At 45.4% G+C, this 14,397-nt stretch overlaps 3 protein-coding genes and 1 long non-coding RNA gene across 5 annotated transcripts; 2 read left to right on the top strand and 2 right to left on the bottom strand.

Annotated features, from left to right (window-relative positions):
* The first annotated feature begins 1,832 nt into the window (after window positions 1–1,832).
* On the top strand, window positions 1,833–7,003 carry mmp24 (matrix metallopeptidase 24). 2 transcript variants are annotated; one of them, XM_058055242.2, is made up of 10 exons: window positions 1,833–2,050; window positions 2,752–2,900; window positions 2,992–3,108; window positions 3,219–3,318; window positions 3,383–3,587; window positions 3,665–3,826; window positions 3,900–4,117; window positions 5,250–5,388; window positions 5,458–5,724; window positions 5,816–7,003. In XM_058055242.2, exons 1-10 carry the CDS (start codon window positions 1,931–1,933, stop codon window positions 6,178–6,180), a joined length of 1,842 nt encoding a protein of 613 aa, XP_057911225.1. In that variant the 5' UTR covers window positions 1,833–1,930; the 3' UTR covers window positions 6,181–7,003. The 2 variants fall into 2 exon arrangements, with proteins under 2 accessions (XP_057911225.1, XP_057911226.1); XM_058055243.2 differs by lacking the exon at window positions 1,833–2,050 and adding an exon at window positions 2,474–2,620.
* LOC131106315 (uncharacterized) lies at window positions 6,298–7,958 on the bottom strand. Its single transcript, XR_009120066.2, has 3 exons — window positions 7,725–7,958; window positions 7,395–7,506; window positions 6,298–7,304 (listed from the first exon to the last, which is right to left on the bottom strand). It is a non-coding gene; the product is annotated as an uncharacterized LOC131106315 (long non-coding RNA).
* Window positions 7,959–8,440: 482 nt separating this feature from the next.
* Window positions 8,441–11,842, top strand: eif6 (eukaryotic translation initiation factor 6). Its single transcript, XM_058055538.2, has 7 exons — window positions 8,441–8,607; window positions 8,776–8,909; window positions 8,983–9,068; window positions 9,389–9,564; window positions 9,644–9,820; window positions 9,898–10,082; window positions 11,596–11,842. Exons 2-7 carry the CDS (start codon window positions 8,803–8,805, stop codon window positions 11,603–11,605), a joined length of 741 nt encoding a protein of 246 aa, XP_057911521.2. The 5' UTR covers window positions 8,441–8,607; window positions 8,776–8,802; the 3' UTR covers window positions 11,606–11,842.
* Window positions 11,843–11,984: 142 nt separating this feature from the next.
* map1lc3a (microtubule-associated protein 1 light chain 3 alpha) lies at window positions 11,985–14,151 on the bottom strand. Its single transcript, XM_058055539.2, has 4 exons — window positions 13,964–14,151; window positions 13,570–13,625; window positions 13,399–13,505; window positions 11,985–13,302 (listed from the first exon to the last, which is right to left on the bottom strand). Exons 1-4 carry the CDS (start codon window positions 14,001–14,003, stop codon window positions 13,140–13,142), a joined length of 366 nt encoding a protein of 121 aa, XP_057911522.2. The 5' UTR covers window positions 14,004–14,151; the 3' UTR covers window positions 11,985–13,139.
* Window positions 14,152–14,397: the final 246 nt, after the last annotated feature.

The following is a 14,397-nucleotide window of genomic DNA, read 5'->3' on the forward strand; positions in this document are numbered from 1 at the left end:
TTCTTCCAATAATAGCCATACTGTATCTGTTCAGTGCTTTCTCATACACCTCTGTGCAATAGCGGCCTCTGCTGCACAGAAAGGGTACTGACTACGTTAGTTACTAAGGGGTCATACTGAGGCCAACACTCCAATCACAAAGAGCTACTGGGGATCATAATTAATGTTTATACTGGAATAAAAAGTTTTAACATACAATGTTTCATGCGTTACTCATAAAAGTTATGCAGATATTTTAACGCTAAAACCAACTTGTTACTATTTCATGTCTTGCAATAACAATTCTTGCATTGTTATATGAGTGTATTTGATATATTTGGTATGTGCTGTGTGTACAGTGTAGGTGACTCAGGAGTGAATTTAGCTGTCATTTAGGTAGAAGTTCCCACTTACACGATTATGGAACTTGTTCATAGACCGAGGACCTCCTGGACTTAACAGGAAAGGCACAGAAGTCCACTGAGCCACATTGACAATCCATGTTTTCATGGAGTTTTGTATGGAACGGACAACATAATCTGCCTCACTTCGCCCTCAGCGGAGGTACTCGTGCAGCAGTGATGCTGATCAAACAGACTGGATATTCCACACGTTTATAAAAGTTATTGTTCTTGAAAATGTGAGCATTTGTACAAGCAAGATTGAAATTAAAATAAAAACATGGCTCTTTCTACATACTCTCAAAAAGAAATACCATGTTGTGTTGTTCTTAAACGCAGCGGCGGCACTACGTGGGGGCCGTGGCCACCATGGTCGCCGTCCGGTCTCACTTCGGCCACCCCAATGAAAGATTTCTGGCACCGCAACTGCTTATTTCTGCTCACCAGCTGCCAAAAGCTGGTAGATTAAGGGCGTGTCGGTCATGAACAAATGGGTTAAAAGAACTAGTTCTTGTGAACTGAATAAACAAGGTCACCGCCCCTAAAATACCCGTTCAGTCCGTTCAGTTGCAAATGCTTTTTTGTTTGATTGGCTGGAGAGTCAGTTCACCGTTCCTTTTGTAGGGCGGGATTATCTGCGTGCTTTGCCTGTCTTATCTTATCGTCGCGCCTCGCTCTGTGGGTGGGTGGGGTTAGGTGACTGAAAGACCGAGACCGAGAGATTGACCTCGTTAATTCCGCTCACTAAAAATAACTAGTTCTTTTGACCCGTTCGTTCATGACCGACACACCACTAGTCATCACGTGTTGATGCGCTGTTGAGACAGAACGAACGTGAACATGAGTGAACGACTCGACACGGCTGACCGGGTCTATGCACAGGGGGAGATCACAGGCTAACAACCAATTGACTGAAATGAACGGATCTTTTTACTGAATTAACCGAAATGATCCGGTTCACTGAAATGAACGCATGGGTGTCTACTTGGAAGACAAATGGAGGACAGCAGACATCATTACAGGTCAAAGTTCACTTGGGCTGGTTTTGCAGTGAACAGGGTTGATCTACAGGTGGCAGTGTCGTCGTGGTACGTGTAGGTCACATGGATTGTTGCCTTGGTAACCATCTGTCGCTTGATGCAACACAGTGATGGAAATAGTTGCCATCTGCACCATCACCAGCAGATGGCTTTCACGGAGACTTTTTGTCCTCGTGATTCATTGTGTATTTCATGTCTTCATCGTATTGACATTTTCATTGTCATATTGTCATATTGACATCATCATTATGCGCCATTTTGTGTTTTTATCGTGTCTTCTTCGTGTCAAATAGTTTCCATTGTGCTGTTGCACATCTGCGCGTGTGCGCTCGTGCGCAAGCGCAATAAGCTCAGCAGCGCATGCGCTGGGTCGGGAAGTAGGGAAGGGAGGGAGGGCAGAGGCAGACAACAGCCAGGCAGAGGAGCAGCAATGATGGAGACGAGGGGCTCGAACAGTGTTCTTTAGTAAACAAGGCGAACACGAGGCCTGGGAGGGCGGGGGAGGCAGCCATGGCGGTGGGGGTCGGTGGGGTGAGGAGGAGAAGGAGGAGGGGGCTCAGCTGGAAAACCTTCCCAATTTTTCTGTGGCTCGTGTCCGTGTGCGGGGGGGAGAAGACATTGATTGTGGAGGTAGGCTTCGTCCATTATTTGGCTTCACCTTGCTTACATATTACTTATTATGTATGTTCTATATATACTGTATATATACATATACTCCCCTCCTTTTGCTGCACCAATAGCAGCGAGGCACCCTGTCATGATGTGTGTGTCTTAATGCAATGAAAACATGAATGATTGTTATTGGCTAATCCCCTTTAATTGACGAGGCGTCTTGACCACGCCCCATCCCTTGGGTGATGACTGACACGCTGATAGAAGGGGGGGCAGTGAGGGACCAAATATAGACCACTTTTATTATTAATGGGACATGGAGGATAGAAGGAAAGGCACATTGGCCTCGTTAAAGACGCCCTGATGTTGATGATGAGGAAATGGTCACGTGATGTTGTTGTCGTCCACAGACAAAGCGCGTGTCCTGACAGCGTCCATGTTGTTTACAGTATGGCTGAGTGGATATTCACATGGAAGGGTTTTCAGGTCTTATCGTTTCTCAGCGTCTAAAAAAAGAAGATGTGATGTGAAGTAGTGCAGAGGAGGCATAGCGCCCCCTCCTGGCTAGAATCGTTCCTCCTTGTCATGGTGAGATCCACCTTAGAGAGCCAGCATAGGCCAGCATAGGCCAGCAATGGAGCAAATATGGAAGATGGTTCCGTAGATCTGATCTCATGGGACAGGAAGTCTGACTTTGACTCTGATGTCATCCTCCTCAGACGTGGCTGAAGAACTTCGGCTACCTCCTGCCTCAGCACGTCAGCACGTCTGACCTCCGCCAGCAGGAGGTCATGAAGTCTGCCGTGGCCGCCATGCAGCGCTTTTACGGCATTCCCGTCACCGGAGTCCTGGATGACGCCACACTCCAGTGAGTGGGGGCGGATTTCCGAATTCCAGCTAGCGTTGACGTCCGAGCATGAGAGGGAGCGTGTTTTCCGTCAACTGTGATGTGTTTTCAGGTGGATGAGAAGGCCTCGCTGCGGCCTTCCTGACCAACCTCATCGCAGCCGACGCCAACGCAACAAACGTTACGCCTTGACTGGACAGAAGTGGCGTGACAAAAAGATCACGTACAGGTGCGTGCTTTTATCATCATGGAAGTACAAACTCGGCTACATGGAAGTTAGCATCTTAGCTAGCAGGCCTGGTGTGCCAGCATTGTGACTTTGCGGCAAACTTCCCACAGCATCTCCAACTTCACTCCCAAAGTGGGCGAGAAGGACACGCAGAGGGCCATCAGACACGCATTCAATGTGTGGCAGGCCGTCACGCCGCTCTCCTTCCAGGTGATGCCCAACCCCTTGGACTCTCCATTTTTTCTTTTATGTTCACTTCCTTTGCCGCCACCAGGAGGTGCCCTATGCTGAGGTCAAGAACGAGGGCAAGGAGGCGGACATCATGATCTTCTTCGCCTCTGGTTTCCATGGCGACAGCTCTCCGTTTGATGGCGAGGGAGGCTTTCTGGCCCACGCGTACTTCCCCGGCGCCGGCATCGGAGGCGACACACACTTTGACTCAGACGAGCCGTGGACGCTGGGTGGAGCCAACCGTGACGGTGAGTCCACCATTTTGAAAGCTTGTCATCATCATGAAATAATCACATGACACAATGCTGGCCCCTCCTCTCTCCAGGGAATGATCTTTTCCTGGTGGCGGTCCATGAGTTGGGCCATGCTCTGGGTTTGGAGCATTCCAACGACCCCAGCGCCATCATGGCGCCCTTTTACCAGTACATGGACACTCACAGATTCAAACTGCCGCTGGACGACCTGCAGGGCATCCAAAAGATATACGGTGAGAACAGGAAGCGGAAAAGGACCAATCAGGCTCCGCCTCCTCAGCTGATGTTGACTTTTTTTGTCACCAGGCATCCCCACCGCCATAATGGAGCCCACCCGCCCACTACCCACCTTGCCTTCCCATCGCACCCACTCCACCTCCACGCGCCGAGGTCACGATCGACATTCCCGCCCGCCGCGCCCCCCCAGCGAGCGCCCGGCGTTACCTGGAAACGGCAAACCAAACATCTGTGAGGGCCAGTTCGACACGCTGGCCTTCTTCAGGCGGGAAATGTTTGTCTTCAAGGTACATCCTCACAGTAGTCCTGGATAGCTCTCTATGCACCAGTCCAGTCATTAGGTCTGATGTTCCATATTGTTCTAGAATAACATTCACAATGTCACAGAATGAACTAGAATTACATTCAGTGTCCTAGAACGTACTAGAATGCACTAATATCACACTCACAATGCCTAGAATGTCCCTCAGTGTTCTAGAATGTTCCTGAACATGTTCTAGAATAACATTCACTTTATTCTAAATGTGTTGCAAAGCCACAAAAAGCGTTGTAGAATGTTTTGGGGCATTCTGGAATGGTGTAAGATACGTTTCTAGACTGTTCCATTATTCCATTATTGAATGTTATAGGATATTTTTTGTGATGTTCTCTAATGATCTGCAATGTCTGGAATGTCTTTTCCAGAATGTTTTAGGATGCTCAAAGATAACAATATTCTCAAATGTACTGCAATGTTTTAGTGACATCCCAGTACAACATTCCAGGATGTTCTTTGATAACTTTCAGTGTTTTCAGCAATGAAAATTTCACACTCTAGAATGGTCTAAGATAACATTTAATTTTCTAGAATGCTATGCGTGGTTCCAGAATGTTAAACAATGGGTCTAAAATGTCATACAATAACATTCACAATATTCTAAGGTAACATTCATGCTGTTGTAAACTGTCTATGTATGTTTTATGTTCTAGAATGCCCAGATAACATTCAGTCATCTAGAATGTTACAATGTTCTCGGCTGTCCTAGAATGTCTAGAATGCTCCTCAATGTTCTAGGATAGCATTAATAATGATCTACAATAGTACTCAAATGTTCTAGGATAACAATCATAATGTACTGGAATGTTTTGTAATGTTTGATGTTCCATAATGTTCTAGGACAACATTCATAATGTTCTAGAATGCTCCATAGTGTGTTAAAGTCCAGTAGGATTCACAATGGTCTAGAATGTTCTGTGTCTCAGGATATTTACAATATTTCACAATGTTCTAGGACAGCATTCACAATGGTCTAGAATGTTCTGTGTCTCATGATATTTATGTTCACAATGTTCTAGGACAAAGAAAGTCCCGGAAGGTGCAAACATTCGCTGGCAAAGGTCAGCACGTAGACGCTGACAGGATATCTTGGTTGTGTTCAGGATCGCTGGTTCTGGCGTTTGAGGAACAACAAGGTTCTGGAAGGTTATCCGATGCTGATCGATCATTTTTGGAAGGGTTTGCCACCTCACATCGACGCCGCCTACGAGAGAGCCGATGGCAAATTTGTCTTCTTCAAAGGTAAAGGATTCAAACTTAAAGTCAACTTCCTGTTTTACTTTGAAATTTGACCCCTTCACGGTCTCCTAGGTGACAAGTACTGGCTGTTCCGGGAGGTGACGCCTGAGCCGGGCTTCCCCCGCAGTCTGGCCCAGCTCAACGTGCGCCTGCCCCAAGGTGGCGTGGATGCGGCGCTGCGTTGGGATCCGGTGGGAAAGACGTACTTGTTCAAGGGGGACCGGTACTGGCGCTACAACGAGGAGAGGGGGGCGGCCGACCCGGGCTACCCCAAACCTATCAGTGTGTGGAAAGGCGTGCCACCCGCCCCTCAGGGAGCCTTCGTCAGCAGGGAGGGATGTGAGTGTCGGAAACACACACATATGCACACACCTCACGACCTCATGGGGTCATCGGGTAAACGGGATGTGTGTGTGTGCCCCTCCCCCAGACTACACCTACTTCTACAAGGGGCGGGACTACTGGAAGTTTGACAACCAAAAGTTGTCGGTGGAACCCGGGTACCCCAAATCCATCTTGAAGGACTGGATGGGATGCGAACAGTCCGACGTGGAGCATCCGGGTGGGAAGAGTAACCGTGGCGACCGCCAGCGCCCCCTGGATGACTTGGACATCATGGTAGCCATCAACGACATCCCGGCCACGGTCAACGCCATCGCCGTGGTGATCCCATGCGTGCTGTCGCTGTGTGTCCTGGTCCTGGTCTACACCGTGTTCCAGTTCAAGAACAAAAGCGTGCAGCCGGCCGCTATACCGCCACACTACTACAAGTACGCCGTGCAAGAGTGGGTGTGACTCGGGGCAACAAAGGCCATAAATACTAACAAAGATGGCTGACAGCCACAAATGGAACGTTTGTCCGAAGACAGGCTACAGTTTAGCTGCGAATGTTGCCGGAACCAAGTCATTACCTGATTTTATTTATATTTATTTATTTGATTTTTTCCTCACCAGACACGTTCACCTGCTCGCTAGTTCGCATGTTAGCACATATTTACATCACTAGCGTAGCACGATGTTCCGAGCTAGCCGTTTTTCTTTTGCGTGGTTTTAGAAAGAAAAAGGGTTTTGTAAATAAGCAGTAAAATGGATCGTGGCATAGAAATGATTGTACGCAAGTAATTGTTTGTGCAAATGTTGACTAAAGAGGCGGGTTTCTTTTGGCAGCCAGCTGGGCGGGGCTTGTCACATCACGTCATTCCATCGTGCCACATTCATTCTCACACACACATCCTGCCCAGCATGGGTGTGTGCTGAGGTTCTGGTGGATATGATGGACAGTGAGTTGCCTTTAAAGGGAGATGCGGATCTGCGTCCCGGGGGCGTGGCTTGAGGCATCTGCGTCTCCCTTTAGCGAGCACATTGTTGCCTTTGTTGGTTTGTAAAAACATATCACAAATAGCTTTAACAGTCGGCTTCTTGTGTAAATAAAAGCTTTTTCACATGGATCAGAGCATATAGCGTTGTGGATTTGGGTTTATTCATCACTTTTGACTTTCAAGCACAAAGCTTTCTTTTTTCTTGTTACCATGGCAACACACTTGTCTTTTCTATTTGTTGAAAATGTCTTTGCAATAAAATTGAACTTTGGAGCATGTTTCATGGATCATTAAATAACACTTCACCATATCATTATCATCACGTGACAACCACGGTGACCTCAGATGACCTCTAAAAGTTACACATCAGAACCAAATGCGTACCCAACACCACTTGAACAAACTCCGTCCGCACCGGAAGGCACTACCAAGACGCCATTTTAGACGACAAAACCCATCATGACTGTTTGTACTTCTCCAGACTGTGTGGTCCTTGAATGCACCACGTGAGTCAGTACCAATTAGTACAGGAGACCATGAAGCGCATGTCATCCACCTTTCTGTCTCCCAGCATGCACTGGGGCAGCGCTCCTGCAGGCTCTGTGTGGCAGCAACACACGTTTACTTACATTACAGCATATACAGCTATGTGCACCGTATAACGAGTAGGAATGAGTATCATCAGTTGACCTTGCAATGAAGACAAGTCAGGTGTGGGGAGATCTCGTCTTTCCTGGTCTTCATCACTTTTGCTCTCTCTGCTCACATCTCCTCCCATCATGCTTCACTGTACTCGACACACCTGGACATGATCACACTTGTATTTACTTGACAACAACTCAACAATTAGCCATTCATCAGCAACAAAAACAGCAAGGTTATTATAAATACATACAACGCGCTATATGTGGAAAAATGTTTTTGTATGCTCTTTGTAATGCGAAAACATGCGCTAACAATTGTGTAATTGGTGAATCGATTATTCTGGCAGACTACACGCATGTAAAACAATAGTCCCACCTGTACATGAAGCTAGCATGAAGATATTAAAGTCGAACAAAACAAGCACGGCAGCACTTCCGGTTTCCAGGCAGAGTTGCTTGGCGGCAAAAACAATCTTGTATTTTCAAGATAAGGGATCACTCCTAATGTTTGAGTCTATGTTTTACAGTTAATGACTTTGTCAACAACAATACTGAGAACACGTAAGCATGTTTATGATTCAGCTGATGTCATGGAAAATATCAGCCTTCTCTTCTCAGTAAGACTCAAGCACAACAGTAGGAGAGAGCGACGTCTCTTCGTTTTTAGGTTGTTCTTTGGGGTGACGTCACATATGTTGCGCCAAACAACGGCGTCAACTAATGTAGACGTCACGTATTTATGCAGACGTGATTGGTCCGTAGAGCATTGGTGTTGCTCCTGCTGGGAGGAGCTTGATTGATAAGACAAGAGTAGCAGTTGCTAAGCGGAAGTTCACATGTTTTCCACAGTAATGGAAAAGACTTCGGCTGAATTTATTAGTATTATTATTAGTAGTATTAGTATTTTATTAGTATTAGTATTTATAAGAGAAGTATATAAGAGAAGGCACGTTGGGTTTTATTATTTTTCAAAGAATGGCGTTTTTTGAGCCATATTGCGTCCTTGTTGACCAAATTGAACGAATCGTGAAGATGCAGGGTGAAAAGGCTTACAAAATTATACATCCTATTATTAACTCACTATGATGTTAACGAGTACTATATAATTTTAAAAATGTTCTTCGATATAAAAGTCCGTTCTTCCTGGTTCCGCGCAAACGTGCCAAGCTGCCAACGTCATCACGTACAACGGCTAGCGGAAGTGAGCACGTGAGGCCGACACAGACACGCGCACATCGAGAGAACATAACATTTCTCAGGTAACCTTCCTCTTTCCTCCTGCCCCAAACGGTTCAAGTGGTAATGTAGTCCATGTGTTAAATAAAGTGTGAAATAACTTCACCAGTTGACGTTTTACCGGCTCGTGAACTCTCTTCGTTAGTCGTCGGTACGCTAGTTCGGATGCTAACATTGGCTTTCACTTTCAGGAACCAATTTAAGAAAATTGTGACGTCATGGCCGTGAGAGCGTCATTTGAGAAAAACAACGAGATAGGCTGCTTCGCCAAATTGACCAACACTTATTGTCTCGTCGCCATCGGAGGAGCAGAGAACTTTTACAGGTTATTAGTGTGACGTCATCGGGGGGCGTGGCTCCTTCTGGGTGACAATTATTGTTATGCGTTGTGTCCACAGCGTGTTTGAAGGCGAGTTGTCGGAGAGCATCCCTGTGGTCCACGCCTCCATCGCAGGATGTCGCATCATCGGACGCATGTGTGTGGGTGAGTAACAATCCATAGAACGTCTTTGGAAAGCCTAACCTCTGCGTGCACGCCCACGTGCGCGTGGCTGTTGAAATGACAGCATGAGAATAGATCCAAATGAACTTCCTGGTTGTGTTCCAGTCGTCTAAATATAACATGTATGGACGCTAGTATGCATACACACACACACACTGTGTTGCCTTCAATTGCTGCCAGTAAAAGTGGGCTGTATCATATTAATCATCTCAAAGCTGGAGCCTACCCCAGCCAGACTATGGGGGACCATTTCTAAACTACATTCAGTAGTGTGACCTGTGTTTGTGATCGGGTCTTTCCAGGAAACCGCCACGGTCTCCTGGTTCCAAACAACACAACCGATCAGGAACTCCAACACATCCGAAATTGTCTTCCCGGTTCTGTCAAGATCCAACGTGTGGAAGAGCGGCTGTCAGCGCTGGGGAACGTCATCGCCTGTAACGACTACGTGGCACTGGTCCATCCCGACCTGGACAGGGTGAGACGGACGGGATCATGCACGAACATGCCTATGCACATAAGTTGATCTGCTCAACCGGATGCTCGGTTCTCTTTAGGAGACAGAGGAGATCCTGGCAGACACCTTGAAAGTAGAAGTGTTCCGTCAGACAATAGTTGATCAGGTTCTGGTGGGCTCGTACTGCGCATTCAGCAACCAGGGAGGACTGGTGCACCCAAAGACATCCATAGATGACCAGGAGGAGCTGTCATCGTTGCTGCAGGTTCCCCTAGTGGTGAGAGGAGGCATGTATACATTTGTTGTAAGAACATAAATAAGCGCTTCAAAGACTTTTCCGATTGAATTGTGTAGGCAGGAACAGTGAACCGCGGCAGTGATGTCATTGCCGCTGGGATGGTGGTCAACGACTGGTGCGCCTTCTGCGGACTGGACACCACCAGCACAGAGCTGTCCGTCATCGAGAGCGTCTTCAAGCTGGGCGACACGGCGCAGCCCTCCGCCATCGCCACCACCATGAGGGACTCGCTGATTGATAGGTGACACACACACACACACATTTGTGCTACACCAAAAAAGAAAAACTCCCAAATAATACAATAGACCAGGGGTCTCAAACTCAATTTACTTGGGGGCCACTGGAGCTAGGGTCTGGGTGAGACTGGGCCGCATCAGGTTTTCCAAAAAAAAAAACGCATTTATTAACAATTTTTTTTTTTAAACTTGGCTTTGGTTCCAATTTTCTATAAGAAAAGCTCTGATAAAACATTCCACTGTTCTCAAATATCTTACTTTTTATTTTTCTACACAAAATAAGATGAAAAATAAATAAACAAATCAAGAATAAAGAAAATCAATCAATCAGTAATAAATAAATATAATAATAATAATAAAACGGCAAATAATAAAAACTTAAGAAACCACATATAGTTGGTGGGTAGACAAATGATTTTTTTCATATTAAAATGAACAAAGCATTATTAGAGCCCTGTAGACATGACAAAACACGACTATAGTCACATTTATACTTTTTTATTTACAACATATTGCGCAACTGCAGGGTCTTGAGACACATGCTAACTCGCAAACTAGAGAGCTAGCGACCTAAACGGTAGCCTTCAAGTTATTTCCTTTAAACTTAAATAGCCAAAAACGTACCACTTCCACACGGATAGGGATGATAACTATTAACAGTTATTTAACCTTTAACATGAACATTAATCAAACGTAATAATTTTTCTGGGTACATGATACCATACAGCATCCATATCAAACTAACTTTCATATCAAGGCGGGGGCCTCAAACTAATGTCCTGCGGGCCACATTTGGCCCGCGGGCCGCGTGTTTGAGACCGAGACACTAAAAAGACAACTTATGAGTGTGCATATGCACATTAAACTATCCATAAGGTTACACAACTGTGTGCTTATATGTGGTGAAAGAAATGGAAAACATTATATTACAAGCACTCTGCTTTTTCTGAAAAGTAGCCAACCGGGAACGACTACGGAAGATTTAGCAGCGCAAACATACTTGAACTCGACTACAGCTGCTAGCGTGTTGGCTGCACTGGCAATTGAAAGACGTTCACAGGTGGAGACGACATAAAAATGTCCACCCGTTCCCTAAACGGAGCAAATGAATACAACGCAAACAGTTAGTGGTTTGGTCTGTCCATCACTGTTTTCCAAGCACATTCAAATATTCACTTTTAAAGTCTGAAATCGGACCATATTTACATTTTGGAAAAAACATGAATAGGATCCAAAATAGTAATTAATTAGCAATTGTCTGGGAGTTTGCCTCGGATTTTGAAAAGTGAAATCTGTGAAATCATTATTTTGCAATGTTTTCTGCATGTGCAATGATTGTGTTCATATTTTGGGAATGTGGAATGGATAAAGTGTATGTGATTTTTTAAATGGGTAACATTGCTTTTGATTTATTGATAATTGCTTTTGAACATTGACATTGATTATGATTTTATGGTACCACTGTAACCTATCAAATATACAATAATGCTAATATCTGTACCCCCTGTGTGCTTCTAGCATGGCATAACCAGATGGTGGAAGGCAACACTCCCTTTTTGGTGTTCTGGACCTGTTGGAAAAGATTCTTGTCAGCGTTGTACGTGCACCACTTCACCTCCAGGAAGTGACATGTTGGCGCGCCTGATTGGGTTCAGGTGCTTCTGGAATATTGGAGACTGAAGACGAGACAAGGTGCGGGTCTTTGTCCAGCATCACGTGGTGAAGAACAATGATGTCACATGTCAATTAAACTTTTTATCAACATCGCTTTCTTTCAAATGTCTTTCATGTGACCCACACAAGCTGGATCAGGTAGTTGGTAATACCAGGTAGTATTCCAAATTGGTCACTGGGTGTCAGTAATGTCACTGGAATTTTGGGTGAGATACAAGCACCAGACCTGATGAGCGGAACAGCAGGCTTTTATTGCAGCTCTGAATGATCTCATAACAGGCACAAGGATCCCCAACATGGGCTACTGTTGGGCTGATACTCACTTCCTGTCCGCATCACTGCATCATATTTACAGCAACGCACTTATGTCTACTATATTGGGCAATAAGAGTGTAAAGGTAACCATAGGGGTGTTATTTCATGTCTAGAGGGCTCTAATGTTATACGGCTTGAGCAGACTTCGTCATGCCACTCCACACATCCGCTTGGCGGGATCCGCAATCACGTGACATCACACTACGAATTCTATGGGATAATTTCATGTCTACAGGTACACAGCCTGTCCTCTTAGGACCCATAAAGAATATTCTACATCATAATCCTTGTTACCCAGGTTTGATACACGAAATATATCATACCTCTCCATCGTTTGTGTTGAACTATGAAGGAAGACTACTGCCTCCTGCTGGCCAGCATCAAGAATGACAAAGTATTTTTTCCTCCCTCTTTAATTTTTGGCAATTTTTGTGACGTCATAACATCTATTTACAGACTTAAATACAACTTCATGACATGACACTCACACTCTCATACACACTTTTTATCACTTTTTGGTTTGGAGATTTGAAAAGAACAACTAAGCGTACAGTTTGTCTTTTAAAAAAAAACATGCGCTGTCATGAAAGCTGTTTCTAAAAAAAAAAGCGATGTGCAAAAGAAGTTTGTCGTCAACAGCATAGGTGCCAACGTGTCGCCGTGTTTAGCTTTGTGAACGACGACACGTGGCGCATGTTAACTGAGCATCCCTAAAGCAATTTGATTGACAGCCCTGGTGGCAGGGACAGTTTGTTTACCCTTTGAGAAGTAAAAACCATATCAGTTTTCAATGTTGTGCTTCCCTACGGTGTGCTAATGCTAATAATGTGTTGCGTGTTTGCTAGCAAGCAGGAAGGTGCTGGAAGAAAGGAAGGTCCAATATTGTAAATATTGCACGTGTGCCTTTTAGCATGAGCACTAACACAGGCTAACAGTTGATAGAAGACAAGCTAGCCTTTCAAAATAAAATATAATTAAATAAGTGTTAAAAGAATAAAAGTTGCGCAGGGGGTTGGGGACTTTTGGTGGGATAGTGTTACCGACTGAAAAAAGACCAAGACCCTCGGCTCTTCCTAGCATCCAAAGGTCTCCTGCGAGGCGTACACCATATAAAGGAAACCGTCCTCATCTCGCTCCTGCTCATAGATCTCGGAGATGGGTGTTGCTACGGAAACCATACTGTGCTGATTGACCAGCAGGAAGAAGGCCTGGGTGGGGTTCAGCTGCAGACGACGCCTGGGGAGAGTAGAGTGGGGAGGGAGGGGCTTAAACCCACATACCCCACATACGAGCTGCAACGTGGATGATTGTGTGTGTGTGTGGGCACGTTACCTGATGATCTTTACCAGCTCACTCATGTTAACGTGGTCTGGCACCAGGAACTTGGTCTTATCCAAAACAGGAAGTTGCTTCTCACCCTTGTAGCGCTCAATGATCACCTGCAAACGCCACATGGTTAGAGCGTGCTTTGTGAACGGCAGGTGTGCGTTTGTGTGTACGTACTGGGATCTTGTTGGGATGCTGTTCTCGGATCTGCTCGACTTCTTTGCAGCGCTCAGCTGTTGACAACAATGGAGTTCAGTTTTACCAACATCCAGAAACACTATAAGAATCACTTAATCAGTTGAATCACGCCCTGGTGATGACGTCATGACCATATAGGGCCCACCCCTATTTCCTGTTGCACCATCAACAAGGTGCATGTTGTTTACTTTGCTCCAAATCAATGTTTACGTCAGCAAAATGCTAACCAAGCTAATTTGTGTTTTTTAATACGACTATGAACGTGTAATTACCGAGAAATACAAGTTCTACACACAAGTTTATGAAGTCAGAAGCTAGGCGGCTAGCGGGCCGGCTAGCTAGTACCGTCTTGTTTTTCTTTCTATTTTCCTACCAAAAGTCCTCCTTTGCTTGAAGGCTCTGTCGGATGGCATCTTGTTGGACGTTTAAAGGACACAAAAGCAGCTCGGGTGTGTCCGAGGACCAACTTTAAAGACGGAAAAGCGAACAGCAGAGACTTGTGGCGACGGTGGACTGGAGGTAGCAGCTCGCGACGAACAACAAAGCCAGTTTAGCCACGTGTGACGTCATCGGCAGCTTTTAAAGGGCAACGTCGCCATTTTCTTTGGAATACGAAAGTGGGCGGAGCCAGCTATTTGCATTAGTTTTGCATCAACAACACATTTTGTGCACCAAAATAAAAGACCATGGTAACATTATTTTCATTTTCCAGACCCCATCGTTGTACTTTGTTCTAATAAGTATTAATCAACCAAGAAAGAAAGAGTGACATCACGTGTGTTGTTTGCCACGAAATATGAATAAAAC

The sequence above is a fragment of the Doryrhamphus excisus genome, linkage group LG18 (assembly GCF_037039965.1).
Source record: "Doryrhamphus excisus strain RoL-2023G ecotype Guam linkage group LG18, RoL_Dexc_Guam_v1.1, whole genome shotgun sequence".
In the NCBI taxonomy this organism is placed as follows: domain Eukaryota; kingdom Metazoa; phylum Chordata; class Actinopteri; order Syngnathiformes; family Syngnathidae; genus Doryrhamphus; species Doryrhamphus excisus.